General features: G+C 50.7%; 1 protein-coding gene across 1 annotated transcript in view; it reads right to left on the reverse strand.

The window, feature by feature from the left end:
- Positions 1–21,242, reverse strand: part of AOPEP (aminopeptidase O (putative)) — a 366,175-nt gene that overhangs the window by 159,716 nt on the left and 185,217 nt on the right. Inside the window, exons 6-7 of the mRNA XM_050760723.1 lie at positions 8,764–8,953; positions 4,214–4,320 (exon numbers count right to left, since the gene is read on the reverse strand). Of these exons, the coding sequence (XP_050616680.1) occupies positions 4,214–4,320; positions 8,764–8,953 (297 nt within the window). The remainder of the gene's footprint in view (positions 1–4,213; positions 4,321–8,763; positions 8,954–21,242) is intronic.

A 21,242-nucleotide genomic window follows, 5' to 3' on the forward strand; every position in this document is an offset into this window, starting at 1 on the left:
GAACCCAGAAGGCAGAGGTTGTAATGAGCAGAGATCACGCCACTGCACACCAGCCTGGGCAACAGAGCAAGACTGTGTCAAGAAAAAAAAGAAAAAAAAGAGAAGAAAGAAAAGAAAAGAAAAGCAGAAACATTTGGTGAGACCGCGACTCAGTGGGTGGATGGAAGGCACAAATGGAAAGCTGTTCTTATCAATTACTGAAATTAATAAATCATTGCCAAACAAAATTTCAGTTTTTCTCTTCTCACTTTGTTAATGCTCCACTATCTATAATCAAGAGAATGTTGAGTTTTCCTTTTTTCTCAGTATCTTTTAAAATAATAAGACACATGCTTCATGTGTGAAAAGACAAAAGACGCCTGGACTAAGCATACATTTCACCCTGACCTGTATGTCCTTCCAGAGCCCAAGATTCCTGCAGGTTTCTGTTTTGTTTTGTTTTGTTTTGTTTTAAATGCAACTAAATGCTCTCTCAGTTCCCTGAAGACAGGAATGTGGTATAGGGAAACAGAAGAGTTTCAGTCCCTGGGTTTAAATCCCTGTTCTCTCCTTTATCAGCCAGAGGAGGTCAGACATCTTATTCAGTCTTTCTGAGCCTTGGGCCATTGAGGTGGAGACTGTTAACCTGCCAGCAAGAGAGGTGAGGAAGGACTGGCTACAGAGGCAGAGGGAACTCAAGGAGAGTAAGACACACAGAAGCCAGGAGGAGAAAGCGCTTCAAGGAGAAAGCATTTTTAGGAGACTGGTCAGACATGTTGAACAGTGTGGCAAAGATCTCAAGAGAAGCTTCCACTGTGTCCGCCAACATGTGGAAACCTATTGAGACATAAACTCAGACTTTTACATTGTTCTGGTCCATCATTTCAAGACCATGGGGCATCTTGGAAGAAAAAACAAGATAGCACCTCTGATTGTTTTTAAGGGACTTCTTTCCCAAGGTCTCGTTGAAAACAAAATCTGAGAACAAATTTTTACAAGTCTGGTTCTTCCTTTTACTTTCAATAATTTCCAGGTTCTCTGAGTCCATTTCAGGGAGAATTCTAGGGGATGGGAGTGAACGAGACTTAGACTATATAATTCAGGGCAGGTTCGGACACATTTCCTCCTCATTGTAAGTGCATCTGATAACAGTATTTTCCTTACTGATGTGCAATAAGCCCTTCAAATGCAGTCAATTCACGGTTAGCCTAAATTTAGGCAAACAAAATTTCTGAACACTAAGACAAAGAAAAGCAAATGCCATAAAAAGCCGTCTAGCACAAAGGTCTAAAAATACTAGATTGTTCTCCCAGCTCCACACACAAAGGAAAAGATCTTGGCCATCAGAAGCTGGGCTGACTCAGGCTCCAGGGAAGCCAGAGATGAGGCCCTCCTCGTGTGTGAACCGACTTCCCAGGGTGCGGTCTAACTTGCTTACAAGTTGGAAACACAGTTCATCAAAACTCATCTTCATTATGATACCTCTACCCCCCACTGAAGGACTACGGTTATGCAGAACCAAAGGGATCAAAGGGACTTAGAGACGTGGAGAATGGAGATGACCTCTCAGGTGGAGGGCCCGAGCCTTTGAGGGTGAAGGGATCTGCGCAGTGAGGCGGCTCGTCGGTAAGCATGCTCCTGGGCGCCCGACTGAAAGCAAACCTCTCTGGCCCTCATGTCCCTCTGCTGCCTTTCCAGTTCTGCTTCCTGGGCCAGCACAACCGTCTCACGGAGGCTACAGTCACCAGCCCCGCTTCTTGTCCACTTCAGCCTGGCTTCCTTCTCCACCACCCATGTCGTCCCACTTCTCTCTCCTTCACCCCCTTCATCCCCCAGGCAGCTGCCAACATCAGCCACTCCCACCTGCTTGCCTCAGCTTCTTTTCTGGCCTCCATGGCCCTGGAGCCCTGATTTTCTCTGGGGAAACACGTAACGGTTTCCCTAGATTCCTCTGCTGGCTCCCCCTCTTCCCCGTGACCTCTTCTCTCACTCTCCTCTCTCCCTGGGGATTCCACTGTGTTCAGGATTTAAGGGGTTTTATAGGCTCAATGTTCCAGCCTCTCCAGTGAGCTCCTGACTTGCAGTCTCCCAAGTTCATCCTATTGAATATCTGTTGGTCATCACAAACTTAACACATGCAAAGCTGGAAACTTCACTTTCCTTCCAAGCTCCTCCCCATGTCTTTACCATCACATAAATGGGATCACCATCTACCCAACTGTTCAACTCAAAAAACCTCAAAGTCATTCTGGATACATTCATTTTCCTCTTCTCCACATTCAATCAACCAAGGCCTGCTGGTTCCATGGCCAAAACACATTTCAAATAGGTCTGCGTCTTGCATCTGTCACCGGCACCCCAGGGCCTCTCGCATGGACTACTACTGCGAGGCTGCAACCGTTCTGCTGGCTTTCCGTCGGCTGCCTGTGTGCTCTCCACACAGCAGCACTGCACAAACACTGAGCGGATCACACACCTTCCTGCCGAAGGCCCCAGAGCAGCTTCCGAGAACCTGGAGAAAGGCTCGTGGGACCTGGCTCCTGCCTGCCTCTCTTGCCCCTGCCCTCAGTCCCCTTTCCAGCCACACTGCCCTTCTTTCTATCCCTAAGGCACACTAAGGCTTTTCCCGCCTCAGCCAGGCTACGTACAAGGCAGCTCATTTTCAGAGAGAAATCCCCCCACCTCCTGATGTGCCACCCTCCAGTCAGTAAGGACATCACCGAGCAGTCCGCTCACAGCGCTGCGCACCACCTGTGACCGGCCAGTACATGCAGCGATGTCCCTGCTAAGTGGAAGCTCCATGAGAGCAGGGGCCGTGTCCACGGTGGCCATAGGGGCAGCTGTCCTGCCTGGCTCAGTCAGCACTGGCCGAGGGAACAGATGCTGGAACAGTGGCTTTGAGGCGGGAACACAGGTCTCCTGGCTCCTGGCCCGCTCCACTTCCCTCCACTAGATCTGCCTTTCCGAAACAATGGATGAGTCAACTTGGGAGGCCGCCTTAGCGTGCAAGCGCAGGGAACTTTGCCGTGGGAAGGGTGCAGCTTGCCACACCCGACGTTCTGCAGTGCTGCACAGAAGTCCCGGCCAGCTCTCTCCCACGGGTGCATTTGCGTTAGGCTTCAATCACAGGCGAAGTGGGGGAGTTCGTTTAAAAACAAACCAAAAAGCAGAACCGTCCAAGGCAGGCTTCTGCCCGGGAAGGTACTCCCAGCACTTTGGGAGGCCGAGGTGGGCAGATCATCTGAGGTCAGGAGTTCAAGACCAGCCCAGCCAACACGGTGAAACTTCGTCTCTACTAAAAACACAAAAATAAATAAATAAATAAATAAATAGCTGAGCGTCATGGTGGGCGCCTATAATGCCAGCTACTCGGGAAGCTGAGGCAGGAGAATCACTTGAATTTAGGAGTTGGAGTGAGCAGACATCCGCCACTGCACTCCAGCCCGGTGACAGAGTGAGACACCATCTTAAAAAAAAAAAAAAAGAAGGGGCGAGGAGAGGAGCAGTTCCTGGATGGCCATCCCTCCCCACCTGTTTGATGGTGGATTCCAAGCATCTGACTCTATTCAAGAGGAGGGGTGGACGGAAGCTTCTGTTGCCACAGCAACCGCAGTGCTCCCGGAGCCTAAGCACCAGGTTTCAGACAACCATTTTACAAAGAAAAGGAGCGAAGCAGAGAGGGACACACGTGGAAAAATGGCACGAAATAATCCTGCACATGCCACAAGCCACAGTCTACAAACAAAACTCAGGAGCTGGCCATGGAATCCTCCTGCACGGGGGGCAGCAGAGGCTTCCTGCCGGGCTACGGTGGAAACAAAAGGGCCCATTGACACACACATCTGTGACCACTAAACACTTAGGAATCAATATTTTCCTAAAGATTTTTTTCCCCTTTGGCTTTACAGGGTTACTGTCTGCCAGGCTGCCAAATCCCAACCCTCGCCACGTCCGCAGCCACCACATAAAGTGACTATTAGAACTTCAAACGAAGGATCTGACCCCCGGAAATGGCCTCATGCTAGTTTTTTCCTAAACAGTCACCAGGAAAATGTCGGAAGGCAAATCAAAACACACACCCTGAACGACTTAGAACATAACCGTCCCATCTGGGGGGACGAGAAGCCCGCCCGGCTCAATTTAAAAAGGAAACCCAGCAGATGTCATCAGTGGCAGGGAGATGTCTGGAAGGAAAGAAGGAACGAGAGGGCTGCAGATCACAACGCAGTTTTACCTTAACACCTGCATCTCCGCGGGGGAGCTCTGCATCTCATCCTGGAGGCGACGCCAGCGCAGGCAGGCCCTCAGTTCCTGCTGCTCCCGGGCCTCGTGGGGGGCCAGCTGCTCAGACACAGACACAGACACACATGCACAAAACACCGTCATTGTTGTGGTGCTGGTGAAATGGCTTGCTTGGTTTCAATGGGGGACAACATAGCCTGCCCCGTGCTCTCACCTTGCTTCCATCAGAACCCTAAAGGCCACCGGAGCCTCTTAGTGCCTAAAACAACCAACCAACCGCGCACGCTCGCTTGTGCTGCTGGCAGTGGAGCCGGGCCTGCTGTTCGGCGGCGGTTGCCTGGTTCGGGAACCCGCCCATCCCACCAACACACACCTGGTCTGGACAGCGTGGGCTTCCCTTGCGGCCATTTCCACTTGGATCTGTCCTCTTTTCCCGCTTTGTCTTTCTGCACAGGAGGGAAGGCCCCACCGTTCCCCTCCGACGTTCCCCAGCCCTCAATTTTGTTAAGGACTGTTTCCAGCGGGGCCTGCTAATGCAACCCAGATGGTTCTGTGTGCACATAACTACAAGTGCTGCCTGGACTGACTCTGGGGGAGGGGAGGCCGTCACACTGCCCTACTGAGCCAGAACCCACTGCCGTCCCATGGTGTGCTCACTGGGCCACACGGCCTGGACCTCTGTGAGGGAGGGCGGGCAGCAGAGCACCCACTAGGGATGGAAGACGTCTATCCACGGGTGTTTCTGGAAATCAAACGTTCCTGATAATTGCTTCAACAGATATCTACTGAGTCTCTGCCAGGCCCTGGCGACAATACAGACAGGGCCTCAGGGAGCAGCCAGGGGAGGGAGAGATGGCAGGAAAACTAACATCAGAGAGCGGGTGACGGGAGAGGTGACGGGGGAACCCAGATGCCCCCTTGCCCACCAGGGCTTCCTGAGGAGGGGGTGGTGGCAGCGCTGGTGCTCAGGGAGGCAGGAGTCGGCCGGGGAGGAGGGATTTCGGGAAGAGGGAAAGCACTTGCAAGGCACGTCGGGCCAGGCAAGGGTGTGATGTGCTTAGAGAACGGCAAGGCGTACGTCAGACCCAGAGCAGACGACCGTTCTGGGAGGGAGTGAGGTGCAGGGAAGCTGGCCGAGGCCGGATGATCCTCAGACCCCACGTGCCTGCTGTTACGGACTGAACTGCGTCTCCGCAAAATATACGTGTTGAAGGCCTTACCCTGGTGTGACTGTGTTTGGAGACAGGGCCTTCAAGGAGGTCATTAAGGTTAAGTAAGTCATGAGTGGGGCCCTAATCCTACAGGGCAGGTGTTCTTCTAAGAAGAGGAAGAGCTAACAGAGTGTTCTTTCTCTCTGCATGCCAGAGGAAAGGCCGTGTGAGAACACAGAGAAAAAGCAGCTTCTGGCCGTCTGCAAGCGAGGAAGAGTGAGGGACCTCACCAAAAACCAACCCTGTTGGCACCTTGGCCTTGGACCTCCAGCCTCCAGAACCGTGAGAAATAAACGTCTGTTGCTTAAGTCACCCAGTCTCTGGGATTTATTATGGCAGCCCGAGCACACTGCTACGCCTGTGAAGGCATTTAGACTTTCTCCAAGTTGATGACAAGCTACACCATCCAACCTTGCGACTGACTCAATTCACAGATCCCTGCGGATGCCTCTCTGAGTGGATGGTGGTCTCCATCTCCCTGGGATTTCACATGTCCCCGCACCCCACCCCCAGCCCCGCCACGCTTCCTACTGCTCAGTGCTGCAGGGCACAGTCTCCCAGGCAGCGAGGTGACCCCGGTGACCCCGTCACCCTGTGTCCTCATCCCTGATCTCTGGTGGGGCCTGCGGGCCAAGAGCAGCCCGGGAGGTGGCACACCCACCCCTGCCCCACAGGGTGCTCCCCCACTCCCTGGACGGTCTGAGGCTGGCACTCGCCAGGGCCAGCAACAACTCAGTCTCGCCACTGAAGGGAGAGGTCAGCCTGGCGGACGTGCTCTGGAAACGTCTCAAACTTTGTGCTGGAATCTAGAACGGCCATTTTGCCTCAGGGGTGTTCATGTTTTCGCATCTTGAAGAGTTACTGCACGTACCTCCGAGGATGATGAGGGGCTGACCCCTATCATGTTAAGGGAAAGGAGCAACAGAGAAAGCTCAGCTCCTGCTGTCCCTTTAGGCTCACAACAGAAGCCACAAAGGCTTTCTGGGCCCGCCCAGGCCTGTCCTCTCCTACCTCGGAATTCTGACGATACTTGGTGTTTACTTCTCTTTGCAAACTTATCAGTCAAGAGGCAGGACCAAGCCAACAGACTAAGGAGTGGCCTCCTAGAAGTCTAGGCAGAGGGAAGGCTAAGGAGGAGCACTCTGGGGATGCAGGAGATCAAAGCCGGAGGTGTCATGATCAGACGACCGGAACGCATGACAACTCCAGGACCAGCTCAGATCGGATCGTCTCCGAAGGGAGGCACTCCAGGGAAGAGATGGTGATAGAGGTACATTCACATTAAACCCCTGCTGAGTGCCTGTGTGTAAGGCGGAGGGAAACACAAAGAGGAAGGCAACAGGTATTTCTTGCACACTCTCCACGTGTCGGGCACTGTGCTAAGCTCATTCACACCTGATCCCATTCACCCCGCAAGCTTCGGCATTCTAATATCCATTCTACAAATGGGGAAACGGAGGTTTGGGGAGGCTACCTAACCGACCTACACTCAGAGCCGGTGAACGGCAGGGCCAGGACCGGAAGTCAGTCTTTCTGACTCGGAGGTTTGGGGAGGCTACCTAACCGACCTACACTCAGAACCGGTGAACGGCAGGGCCAGGACCGGAAGTCTGTCTTTCTGACTCGGAGGTTTGGGGAGGCTACCTAACCGACCTACACTCAGAGCCGGTGAACGGCAGGGCCAGGACCGGAAGTCAGTCTTTCTGACTCAGAGCCCAGAGCCTTTTCTGTGTCTGTCATGTGGCCTCTCCTCACAGGACTCCATGTAGCAGCGGACACTGATGAGAACACTGCTGGGTCCATGGCCAGGGTAAGAAAAGCAAGACCCAGCTCCAATTTGAAGCAGTCATAGTCCAGGTACGAGGATAAGGAAATGACATAGTAGAAGGAAAAGAAAACAGAACAATAAGTTTAAAAAGGTAAGTACCACGTATCGTGAGAACCCACAGTGTATAGGAGGGCAGTGCTGAATTGTGAGTCAGGTAATCAGTCTGGGCTATCTAGAGAAGGTGACCTCCAGCTGGTTAGTGAAAAATAAATAAGATTTCAACAGACAAAGGATCTTGAACAATATCATGCAGGTATGCACAAACCTGGGAATTTTGGAAAATGCCAAATAGCACAGTGTATAAGGGACAAGGATGACAGGGGAAAAAGAGTGACCCGCATATTAGGAAGTTGAGGCTGAACATGGTGACTCACACCTGTAATCCCAGCACTTTGGGAGGCCGAGGTGGGCGGATCACGAGGTCAGGAGTTCGAGACCATCCTGGCCAATATGGTGAAACTCTGTCTCTACTAAAAATACAAAAATAAGCCAGGTGTGGTGGCGTGTGCCTGTCATCCCAGCTACTCAGGAGGCTGAGGCAGAACAATCGCTTGAACGCAGGAGGTGGAGGTTGCAGTGAGCCAAGATCGTGCCACTGCACTCCAGCCTGGGCGACAGAGCAAGACTCTGTCTAAAAAAATAAATAAAATAAAATAAAATAAAATAAATAAAATAAATAAATTAGGAACTTGAAAGTAAGCACAAGGCAGTTCAGCTGCTTATTATCCTCACTAGAATGCTTTAAGGTAGAGGTTGCAAACTGGGAGTGTGTGCACCAGGTTTGGCTTCGGGTATGTTTGTCTTGCATGGTATCTTTTAAATTAGTAAACTTCACATAAAAGTTCAGAATTATAAACTACCTTAAAAAACTAATAGTGTAGGTTATATTGAGCCCTCCTCCCTTCACCATGACAACTGGTTAGAGCTGAGCAGCAGCTGTCAGTCTGCCACAGTCCTCACCATTCCCTAATCTATACCACCCCTGCTTCATTCTTCATTTATTACTTGTGAGCAGACATCTGAGATGATTCTGGATTTACGTTTTAATCTCTTTATTTAAAACACACACACACACGACGCACACACACACACAACGCACACACACGCCACCACAATCACAACCACAAAGAAGTGCTTGAGTATGCCATAGCATGACCTCTCTTCACATCTCTGCTCAAATATCTCCTTATCAGAGCGGCCTTCGCTTACTGCTTCTAAAAGAGGACCCGCTGCCCCTCTCTGGGGCTCATTTCTCTCCACAGAAGGAGACGACTGGCCTCCCACACTGGACCCACTGCTGATCCACTTGTCTACTCTCCCCACCTCTAGATTTCACATCCTGTGGGGAGCAGGGGCTTCCCTCGCTTGTTTATCCAGCCATCTCCCCACGACGTCTGTGCCTAGTGCACAGCAGGCCCTCAGTCCACAGCTCCTGGGTGAGCAAATGACCAGAAACGGAATTTGACTCTGGGCAGTGAGAGGCTTAGGGTCACCTTAACCCACCTGCTGTGCTGCAGCCCAAAACACATCCTCCAAGTGAGAGGCGAAGCCTTCGCTCAGCCACTCCTCCGTCCAGTCGCGGGCCCCGAGGGCGAGGCCAAACCAGGCGTGGGCGATTTCATGGCAGAGGCGGGTCCCACAGAGATGGCTCCCTCCTGTCAAGATGCTCTGAGAGAGGAACATGATGTGTGGGCTGTGGAGAATGGGGGAGAAGATGTACAGAGTCTTGTTAGAGCCTGTCCTCCCGGCCATCCCATGGGGCAGCTTTCCTAGCCTGGCGAGCCTGTTATTATCATGTGCATGCTAGATCATGACTGATAGGCTTGTGGCTTAGATGCTTTCAGACATAAATAAAGCGGCAGTTTAGGTTTCTGGCTGCAGTTCAGGTGGCCGTTTCTGCCAAGCAGTTTTCTCCATCATCAAACGGCTATTACCTGTAATAAGTAACCTGCACCAAAGTTTTACACTCAAAAAAAAAAAAAAAATTACAAGGCAGTGGAAGCATTTCCTCTGAAACCTGGACTGTAAAAGAAGAGCAGGTGTGACCGTGTGAAGCTTATGCCGTCAGGAGAGAGATCAAAGAAGACCCTTCAGCCAAAAATCTGAGCAGCTTACAAACAAATTGAGAAGTCACACAGAAGGACAGAAAAAGCCGAGAAGAACGGAGCAAAAACGTTCCATTCTGCACGGGGGCCGGCTCTGATGTGAACACACTGGCAGCTGCTGGGGAGGGCCGAGGGTTCCAGGAGGCCCGAATAAAGCCCGCGCCTGTGTAAGGCCAAGCTTTCCGTCGTATCTGCAAGTGCTTATGGACTCACATGACAGAACAAAAGTGTGCTGAGAGAGAGAAAGAAAGCAGGGAGTTATCCCACCCAGGTGTGCAAACGGCCCCAGGACTGGCACCAGACAGGGAGATTTAGCTAATCTCATTTTCCATACCTTGTGTTAAAACCCAAAATACCACCATTAAAACTGCATAGATGACATGGGAAAAAGGGGAGCTGACGAAAGAGGCCCGTCAAATACCTTCCATGCCTCCTCCTTCAGCAATTATCCTTTTTCCAGGACTTGTTTACAGTCTTCCTAATGAAGAATTTGCCCTTACAAACTCTCTCCTCCTTCAGTTGAACAAAAACAGTTGCGAAACCTTCCAAATTGGGAGACTGTACACACCGGTTCCTCCCTTCAAAAGTCATTTGTTTGCCATCATGTCAGCTCGGCACAAGCCAAGACGGCTCGCAGGTTTTTCTTCCACTCCCACGGCCACCACCGGAGAAAAGCCCACCTTGAGCTCCCTTACACAACATCACCCATTCAGCTCAGAGCTCAGCTGCAATCATGACAGTCACGTCCGCCAAAACAGACAGCTTTCATGTGAAGTAATAACAGGGCAGGCAGGCAAATGAAAAAGCGTCTGCCAGGCGCTCTGAAGAGGACACCAGAAACCCCAGAAATTACAAGTGGAGTTGGGGCACTCAGGACAAAGGGGTGTGATGCAACAGGCACCAACAGTATTGCTCAGAGCACTAACTCGGGGGAAAAAAACAAGGAAGGAAGGAAGAAGCTGAGAGACACAGAAACTAAACTCCCCTAACTGAGAAAGTCACCCCGTCGAGAAGACAAACTGTGCAACCTGGCATTTTCAAGTAAATGGCTCTGGCATGTGCAATGCTACAAAGAAAAGCCACAGAAATGTACCAAGTAAATAACATTCCAGACATACTGCTGGCAGCAGTTCACCCTTTGGGCTAAAACAAAACAGAAGTAACTTCAGGCCTTATAAACAGGCTGGAGGGCAAGCCTGCGCGGGCAGGGTCCCCAGCCAGAGAGACAGACGTGCACGTCCTTCCGGAGACTGGAGGGCGGACTCCGGCCAGGAAGCTTCTGGGAGTGGACGACTGCGAAATCGCTCTGAGACTTCACGGAGAAAAAGCCTCCGCTGTCCGGGGACCTGCCCGCGCTTCTGTGCCAGCGCGGAAGCCTCACCAGGGCCCGTTGATGCAAACATAAAAGGCTGCGAGGGCTGAGGGAAGGCACGATAGCAGCCGTGTGGGGGTGGCACTTCTTTCTCCCACCCTTTCATTTTCCCCTTGAGCAGTCCTTGCTGTCTGCACCAGACTTCCCTCCCCACCCTTCAGTGTTCTGGAGACACCACCTGGCCTGGGTCCATCCTGCTGGCCTCGGGACAGGCCCCGGCGTTGCCAGAATTCCACCTAAACGTCCCCTTTGCCATCTTCAGTCCTTTCTTCGGAGTCGGGGGTAAATGCACTTCCCACCGTCCTGAGGGAGGCCACGCCTGAAGGTCCCGAACATCCTGCGGCTCAGGAGGAAGGGCGTTACCCGTAGAAATGACCGCACTCTCTGGAAACATGACCTTCTCCCTGAAAAGCAGTTTTCCGCCGGGACCCTGACTCGAAAGCCTCCCGGGCCGTGCGGCCTCTGAGCTTGGGTCTGACTTACTGGATACTCTGGGGCTATTTCCCTGTGAAGGAAAAGGCTTCTTTTTAAACGGAAACCAAACACGTGGATGAGGTTTTGATAACCTTTCTTAGAGGCTGCTGACAAAATTCTGACATAAAAGGACCAACAGAATATTCTCTCAAGGAGAATTTCCTTCCCTCCCTCGGATCCTAAATGTCTGAATTTCTCATGTTAAGTAGATTTAACCTCTTATCTGTTTTTAGACTGCTTTTTTTTCAACGGTGAGTGAAGAAAAGTAATTTTCTTTAGCTCACTTCAAGGAATAATGTTAAGTATTTCTTTCTCAACAGATAATCTATCTCATGTCCACCCTCGAAACAGAATGGACCTGTAGAACACAGCACTCCTACCTCAGCCTCGACTCACCAGCCCAGCCCGGCTCCCCCTCATCCCTGCACGCGGCCCGGCTCCCCCTCATCCCTGCACGCGGCCCGGCTCCCCCTCATCCCTGCACCCGGCCCGGCTCCCCCTCATCCCTGCACCCGGCCCGGCTCCCCCTCATCCCTGCACCCGGCCCGGCTCCCCCTCATCCCTGCACCCGGCCCGGCTCCCCCTCATCCCTGCACCCGGCCCGGCTCCCCCTCATCCCTGCACGCGGCCCGGCTCCCCCTCATCCCTGCACGCGGCCCGGCTCCTCCTCATCCCTGCACCCGGCCCGGCTCCTCCTCATCCCTGCACCCGGCCCGGCTCCTCCTCATCCCTGCACCCGGCCCGGCTCCTCCTCATCCCTGCACGCGGCCCGGCTCCTCCTCATCCCTATCTTCTTGGAACTATGCTCAGGGTCCGAGCCGGCCTGCCGGTGATCAGTCTTCCCCCTGACAAGGTTCACTGGAAAATTGTTTCTTTTTTTCCCCCTGAAAGAGTCGGTGTCAAATGCCTCTACAAATGCCAGACTGTCGATTCATCACCATTACAGAGAATGGAAGATAATCACTTCAATGACATCTTCATCCTAAAAACGTTTCTTTCATGGTTTTTTTTTAATCACAGTGTACTATTTTTCCCAAATAAGAGATGGGAAGGAAAGTGATATTTCAAATCTCAAAAAGCACAAGCCCTCTCGCTTCTATTCCCCACCATAAATTCTTCTTGGCTCCAAGTGGTGGAGGAGAGGAGGTGGCAGGAGGGGTGGCTTGTGGCTTGCAGCCACACTCCCACGTTGTCACTCCTCCCCAGGAGACCACCTCTGGGGCCGCCTCCGCCGCCGAGGCCAAGCGTGTTGCGCGTCTGCCGCCTGGCCCCTCGAGATTAAAAATATCATGTCTGGTCTGAAAACACTCTCAAGGCTGTTCCTGAACGCTACCTACCCACCCAGATTAGAAGGCTGCGTCTGTTAATCTAAAACATGTTTCTAGCAGAGGAGGAAGGAGTGCCTCATTACTCCCAGAGCTGCTCCCATCCTTCGGGAGGAATTCAGTTTGGAGCGGAAATGGAGAATTTCATCAGATCTTAAGTGGGAGCTGGTGTTTGATTTATTTGTGCTTTTTCCGTGGGGCCCTGACCAGCACGGCCCATCTTGCTGTGGATGGAACAACCCAGCACGCAGCGGCCGCGCGAGATGCTGCTGCCACAGCAGGTTCCAGCAGGCTGCAGGGGTGGAAGGAACCCAGAGGACGGGCCATTGCTTGCCGTTAGGGCAAGAAGAGCCCCCAGGTCACCCCTCCCATTTTACGGGAGCAGATCCCAATTCCCCTCACAGACAGCAAGTTTACATTTTTGTTTTGAGACGGAGTTTCGCTCTTGTTGCCCAGGCTGGAGTGCAATGGCGCGATCTGGACTCACCACAACCTCAGCCACCCAGGTTCAAGCGATTCTGCTGCCTCAGAGTAGCTGGGATTACAGGCATGAGCCACCACGCCCGGCTAATTTTGTATTCCTAGTAGAGTCAGAGTTTCTCCACATTGGTCAGGCTGGTCTCAAGCTCCCTACCTCAGGGGATCCACCTGCCTCAGCCTCCCAAGGTGCTGGGGTTACAGGCGTGAGCCACTGCGCCCGGCCGCAAGTTTACTTTTCACACAGATACTCGGGAGGAATCATGCAGACTTACGTTTATCAAGCTGGTACTTCTCACGGACTTGACGCTTTTCACAATTTCAACATGCGCAGGCCAATATCCCGTGACAGAGATGAAGGAAGACCCGAGAGAGAGGGGAGCCAGGCTTGTTGCCCTCTGAAGTCCAGCGGGATAGTTCTAAGGGTCTTATAATCACGAGCAGCAGCTTCTGCTTGTGTGACTTCATTACTTGCTAATTCAAACTGGACAAGTGAAATGTAGACTCGTAGTAGCCCAGGCCCATCTGAAAGGGAGACAAAGTGTCTCTCTGCCCGCTTAGGTTCCGAGGCTGTCGCCTCTTTCCTTCATCAGGCGTGTGAGGTGATGTATGTCAACACTCACCTACGCACTGACAAGCCCAACACCCAGCCCCTGCCCCTATTTCTAAACGAAATCCCTTAGTCCCTCTCTCCTGGATGCAGCCTAATGCAGGAGATGCTTCCGCAGTCCTGAAGCCAAAGTTGGGGGGTGGCCCAGACAGTTTGGCGGGACCCTCCTTGCGCGGGAGGGAATCCGCGTCTTCCGCTTTCCTCATCTGGCACCCACCCGACTGCGGTGTGTAATCTTTAAACGGGGGGCTGAGGAGATGAAGGGATAGTCTTTTGGGGATATGGGACCTTCAGTAGCCTAAAGTGGAAACCAGTTCCAAAAACTTGAAGCAAACTTGCTACGTCTGATCAATGTGTAAGGGGATCTGGGTTTGAAAGAAAGGCTTAAGGTTAGTAGAAGTGTTTTCTAAAAAATTCTGAAAAACTTTGGGAGGCCGAGGTGGGCGGATCACAAGGTCAGGAGTTCGAGACCAGCCTGGCCAACATAGTGAAACCCTATCTACACTAAAAATATAAACAATTAGCCAGGTGTGGTGGCGGGTGCCTGTAATCCCGGCTACTAGGTGGCTGAAGCAGGAGAATGGCTTGAACCTGGGAGGCGGAGGTTACAGGGAGCCAAGGCTGCGCCCCTGCACTCCAGCCCATGCGAAGGTGCGAGACTCCGACTCGACAGCAACAAAAAATTAAAATTAAAACAATTTTTTAAAATCTGAAAAAAAAATAGCAAAACATCCACACATTTGCCTAAATGAATTTTGACTCGAATGTGACTACGGCGGAGAGACTGAGGAAGGCCCCAGAGCCACATTCCTTATTCCTGTACCCAAACATCTTCTCCTTCTAGAGACTCACCGCTCAGTGTTTGCTGCGTGCCGGGCACTGTATTTTATACATGCCGTCTCACTGCTCTACCCACAACCTCAGGATGGTTCTATTATTTGATTTTATTATCTCATTTTATACACGAGGAAAGTGGGGTGCAGAGAGGGAGACTGACTAGCCCAAGGTCACACAGCTGGCAGGCAATAGAGCCAAGACTGGAGCTAAAGCCTGGACTCTAAACACAGTCCAGACTCCAAAGCCTCACTCTGATCCACTCTGCCCAGTGTCACTGGGTTTCAACCTGTGGCTTCTGGGCTCCCGTCCCTCTGTGCCAGCTCAAGCCCACGGGCTTCACGATCATTACTCTCCCAGGAGCTCTGTCTTCAGGAGGCACCAATGGGAAGCTATCAACCACGTCCTGAGACCTCTGTTCCCTCAGTCTACGTCACAGCCGGAACTGGCCCAAGGTGAGCAGGCCTCTTCCTCGTGAGAGGAAGGTAGGATACAAGGGTACAGAGGCCGTAGGGGGCATCACTACTCCACTGCTGATGCCCCCAAAGAGCAATGTCTCCTTCCTCATAACCCTGTTCTACACTGGGAGTCCCCAGTGCGTCACAGGGACACGTGTTAGACAAGCCCTTACAAAGGTACTTAGGTCTGTCCCCAGGAGGGTGACACACAAGTCTACCTCGCCCTGGTCTCCACCTGTCATCTGTTTTTGCTAAAGCCTTGTATTCTTTTCAAGTAGAGATGGTTTAAAGCAGGTCACAAACTCAAAGGGCTACAGGAGGCAAGAAGATAACAAAATTCGGGCTGTAGAGAATGAGATGGGGAAACAGATAAAAAGACAGGGAAGTAGACAAGGAAAAAAGCAGAGAAAGGAGCTGGGGAGCAGATAAGGGAAATAAAGATGGAGATGAACGAAGCAGATAGAAAGATGAGGGAAGAAAACAAGACGAAGGAAGTGCATTACAAAAGAGGCCGACAGGCTGAGGGAAGCAGACACAGGTAACAAAAGGAGGGAGACAGAAAGCAGGAAGGACACAGAAGAGGAGCTGGGGAGGCAGCTCACAAGATGGAGAGAGAAGCCGAGGGCAGAGACATGGCAGTGACACTACAGGGAAGTGGGCAGCTCACAAGATGGAGAGAGAAGCCGAGGGTAGAGACGTGGCAGTGACACTACAGGGAAGTGGGCAGCTACGTCAGGGAAGCAAACAACGACGCCGAGGCTAGGAGCTCCAGCTTTATGATCTGGTTTACCTTCTAAGCGCTCTCAGAGGAGCTTACGGTTTCACATCGCGTGGAGATGTAAATGAGGGATACCCGGATCCTAGCAAGGGTCAAGACGTGTGCTCATGGGAGCCAGGGAAAGGCTCCAAAGCAGAGCACAGATGACAACGGGGAGGAGAGAGGCACGAGGGCGGAAGGGGAGGCTGGGGACACGAAACACTGGCCAGCTTCACCATCTGCTTCAGCGTTAGCCGTGGCCTGTTGCTAGCAGGAAAAGCAGCATGGCAGCGACCAAACATGGAGACCACCTCTGGCTCGGTGGCAGCTCTGCAGACCACACAGAAGGCTCAGCTGCTGACCAGCACGGCCGCGGAGACATCACCTCTGACCCCGGGCAACACATCCAGAGAGAACAGAGAACGTGTGGAGACCTCGGGCCTGCACACGGAACAGGGCGGCACTGCTGCCCAGAGAGAACAGAGAACGTGTGGAGACCTCGGGCCTGCACACGGAACAGGGCGGCACTGCTGCCCAGAGAGAACAGAGAACGTGTGGAGACCTGACTCGGGCCTGCCACGGAACAGTTGCTGCCCAGAGAGAACAGAGAACGTGTGGAGACCTCGGGCCTGCACACGGAACAGGGCGGCACTGCTGCCTGACTCTCCGGAGTTGGCCACACCTGCCTTGGCTGCTCTGCCTTAGCCTGGGGGTGGGGGTGGGGGCCGGTTCTGCTGGTTATGGTCATCAAAAAAGCTGCACGTGAAAGTCTCAGGTTTCAAAGCTAAAGAATCAGAGGTAGAAACAGTATTTTACTGAGTTTTTCAACTACATTTGGACTCCCTTCCCTCTCTGAATCTGACAGTACGTGTTCTGCCTTCAACGTTCCAGAATCTCATAGATGAGAACTAAAACTTCGTTTTTGAACAAACTTTGAACATTCTATTCATTTAGTTACACATTTTGGAGACTACAGATTTTGGTTATCAGGGGACACACCCATACCCACACAAAATGAACAAATATTTATTGTAACCAAACATGTCTTTTTTTATTTTTCTTTGAGACAGAGTCTTGCTGTGTCGCCCAGGCTGGAGTGCACTGGCGCTCACTGCAAGCTCCGCCTCCCGGGTTCACGCCATTCTCCTGCCTCGGCCTCCCGAGAGGCTGGGACTACAGGCGCCGCCACCGCGCCCGGCTAATTTTTGTGTTTTTAGTAGAGACGGGGTTTTACCATGTTGCCCAGGCTGGTCTTGATCTCCTGACCTCGTGATCCGCCCGCCTCGGCCTCCCAAAGTGCTGGGATTCCAGGCGTGAGCCTGGCCCTGAACATGTCTTCCGAATCACCTGTAAATTACTTATGAACGAAAGCTGTGCATTTTCTGCAGGATGGGAACTCTTCTGCTAAGTAAGCAATTAAAGTGAGTAACCAATTAAACCATGTCGGCGGCCTCACTGGAGCGCGCAGATGACAAAATGTGATTCCACTCCCTCACCTCCCCACGGCCCCCACCTCCGTCCTCCCCAATCAGGGCGATGATGTTTGTTCCCATAAAAAGAGCTAATAAAATTAGCCTCCACTGTGATACAGAGAAAATCTTTATTTAATAAAATAATGTGTTTTGCTCCATTCCCAGAATAGCAATAAAATGGCACAACTGAGAGCCATAATAGCTCATCCTGGTGGTTTTCACGGCAAGCACAAGTCTGTCACGTGTGGAGGCCTGGAGGCCTGGAGGGCTGCTTTAGGGAGGGACGCGCCGGGGCAGCCTGCAGCCATTCTCGGCAAGGACAATTTGGTGAGTGCTTTCCTTTGAAATACACTCTTTGGGTCCACAAATCAAATCTTCCCATGTTCCTTGTCTGGAAAAAGTTGCGGGGATTTCCCAGAGTGTACTGAGAATTTAACTGATGAGGAAGGCATTCACTGTTTCCCCAACTGATAGCAAGAATCCAAGACCCAGTGAGGCCCTCTGCAAATCTGAAAACCCAAGACAGGGTCAGGAAGCTGCTGACTTGCCCTGCTGGGCTGGTGAAAGCAGAAATGGAGAAGCAAGGCTGGTCTGTCCGACAAGAGGCCTGAGCACCACAGAGGCACTGCTGGCCAACAGAGTTCAGGCAGCAGGACGTCGGGGTGGAGGCAAGTGTGGGTTCCCTGCCAGACCTCCACGCTGTCAACTAGATTTCAAAGCAAGGGTAACTCTGGGTAGGAACAAGCAACAGGGTGGCCTTGGGGAATAGCACATTAGAATCAATTCTGATAAATCAAAGATCCAGGAAAAAAGAATTGAAGGAAGATGAGTTCTCGTACTCCCTCGCGGCTGGGTGGTGGCAGCAGTGGTGATGATTAGAGAAGAAAGAAAAGAAAAATAAAATAATGATGATACTAAACACATATATTGTTTATTTTCTCCCAGGAAAAGTTGTATTTTATGTTCGCTAATTCATTCAATTCTAGCAACCACCCCACGAGGAAGAAATTAGTATCGTGCCTATTTTACATGGAAGTAAACCGAGCCACACAGAAATTATGTCACTTGCCTAAAATCCCAGGGTCAGTATGTGTCAAAGCAGATTCAAACACAAGCAGCCTGGCTCATACACGTTTTGCTTGATCAACACCAGCGTGTATCAGGAGCACCTGGAGGTAGGTCTGCTAGATAAGAAAACAGCACATGCAGTCAAATTTGAATTTCAGATAAACAACGAATAATTTTTTTGGTGTATGTTCCATGAAATATGTGCTAAAAGCTGGCAGCCCCACCTGAAAGGCTTGTCAAAACAGAGCTCTGGGCCTCATCCCAAGAGAGTTTGTGTCAGTAGGCCTGGGTGGGGCCCAGGAACCTGTCTTTCTGTGAAGTTCCCGGGCAATGCTAATGTGGCCGGTCCAGAGACCACAACTCTGAGAGCTGCTGAGCTGCACTGTGGTGGCTGCACAGCATCAGCTTAAATAGCAAAAACTCACTGCCAAAGTTCATAAATAGGAAGATTTACAAACTTCCCATTTACAAAGACTGACAGGAATCTCAGCTATGGGAGGTAGCTGGGATTGGTCTCTGCTAGCTATCCTGCTAGCTATTCCTACTCTTTAGTCTCTGTAAGGCAGCACGGGAAAGACGCTTCTTGGTGTTTTCTGACTCTACAGTGGAGGATGGACAAGGAATTGGGTCTCACACGGTCAGCCATGGCACCCTGGTGTCGCCCTCTTTCTCATTTCTCAGAAATCCAGGTTTTCAAATTACGTCAAAAATTTGAAAGATGTGGCCACACTAGGCCCAGGTCTTTTTTAGAAGTGGACACGTATTTATTCTGTTCACATACACACACACACACATACACACACATGTCTAATGCCAAAGGGCAATATTTTATCATTTCCTAAGAACAATAAGAAGCGGTACAGAGCATTTCAAAGATAGGAATTTATCAGGTCCCTGTTATGATTCATCCTGGTGAAATCCGAGAAGCAGGCAAAAAACGCTTGGGAGTCCCTCATCACAGGCCTGCATTCTTATGTAGTAACTGCAGCTGAATCGGAGCCGGTCCTTTCAGACAGGGCTTGGGCTCTCCAGTTTGCTGTGGTCCCAACTTCTCCCTCCTGTCTCCCTGCCACTGGCTGAGCCTCCTTGTCATTTATAATCATGGTGTGGTTTTTTTCCTTCTTATCACAGGATAAAAAGTGAAATATTTCTTATATCCATGTCCCCATCAAAAGCAGACCAAGTGTTTCTTAGAGGATGCTCTATCCAACCCATTCACTAATTTCTATTGCTGCCTGGCTCCTTATAAGCATTAGGATTTAACTTATTTTGTTTAGTTTTCTTATGAGAAATTCCTGTTTATGGCTAGAAAATGATTTAGCAAACCCTTCATGCAAAGGGCAAAGACACAATCTTCTGCCTAGCACAGGTCAATCAGACAAATTCCATATTCCTAAGGGTGAAATTAATTGGGTTTATTGTATTTTTGAAATCCAAACACAGTTTCAATTATTACTAGCCACTAATGGCTTATAATGAAGGCAGAGCTTGTTAACTAAGCAAACAACTGGTATGTTTGTTTAAAGTGTAAATAGAAGGAAAATTCATGAATTAAACGAATGAATTCGCTAATTGTTCTCCCTTGGCTGTAAGGAGGCATTCAGCTGCCACAATATATATCACCATCTTTGCTAAACAGATTCGCCTGCTCGAGTTATCTTTATCCAGTCAGAGACCATCTTAGTGGTAGCTTACAAAGTAAATGTCTCTCTTAATTTTTCAAAGTACTCATCTGCATCAATAAATACCACTAAGTATAAGGGATCACCTGGCTATTGGGGATTCTTAAATAATTGAGCTTTTAAGAATAATAGCATATTTCCTAATCTCAAATTATGACTCCACGGACAGACCAACACGGCACGCTTGTTGAGATAAGGAGACAATATGCCTCGTATTTCCCAGGGTGGTCCTGGAAAATGTGTGACAGATGGTCGTTCTCAGAGGTATTCAACTTAACAGCATGTCCCTCTGAAAGGTAATAAACCTCACCAGAAACAAAAATAAACAAATAAAAGGCTCTCCAAAGTCTCCTGATTTGAACTAACCTTTTCATATAAAATTATGAGCCTTCTATTTCTCCTCTCCGAATGGAATGCATCAGGTTTATTGGATATCTATCGCTCAATCCCATTTCTCCAGATGGTTCCCTTGACTCATCATTCCTTGCATGTGTTCACCGTGGTGAAAGTGTGGGCAAGGATCCCAGGAATTCCTTTCGTTCTAAAGAATTCTGCCTGCCCATGTCCCCATTCCTAGGTGGTTGCCTTTTTGTGATCTGAAAGGCACCTCGGTCTGTTTGGAATGTATTCAGCTGCAAGTAACAGAAAATACAGTGAACACTGGCACGCACTGGAGAGGTTTTTCCTTTCTTGAAACAAGACCTCTGGAGTGACAAGACCTTGCTGGGGCTGGTGCAGTGACCGGCAGTGCAGTGGGAGCTGAAGGACTTGCTCTACTCCCACTCTCCATCCTTCCTGTGTACACTTCTTTCCTCGTGCTTGCAGGTTGACCACTACACCTCCATGCACCATGTTCGTGTTTAACAAGGAAGAAATGCGCTGTGCCAGCAACAACAATCCCTTTTATCAGGAAAGCAACTTCTCCCAGGGAGCCCATAGCTGAGATTCCTATGCTTTAGTCTCTGCTAGCTATCCTGCTAGCTATTCCTACTCTTTAGTCTCTGTAAGGCAGCACGGGAAAGATGCTTTTTGGTGTTTTCTGACTCTACAGTGGAAGATGGACAAGGAATTGGGTCTCACACGGTCAGCCATGGCCCCCTAGTGTAGCCCTCTTTCTCATAAATGGTAGAAAGTCATCACTCAGGTCATCTTTTAGAACGCAAATACTTTAGGAAGAGATAATGCACTCAACTCACACTGAAGTGTTAGTAACATATCACATTCCCTCTTTCCAGGCAGGGGACATTCTGAGCATGGGGGTCAGGGGCTGGGCAAGTCAGAGTACCTCAAAGACACTGGCTACCTAGTACCCAACTTAACCGCACGCTGGCTGGCACCTGCACTTTCA

Source organism: Macaca thibetana, chromosome 15 (assembly GCF_024542745.1).
Source record: "Macaca thibetana thibetana isolate TM-01 chromosome 15, ASM2454274v1, whole genome shotgun sequence".
Classification (NCBI taxonomy): Eukaryota; Metazoa; Chordata; class Mammalia; order Primates; family Cercopithecidae; genus Macaca; species Macaca thibetana.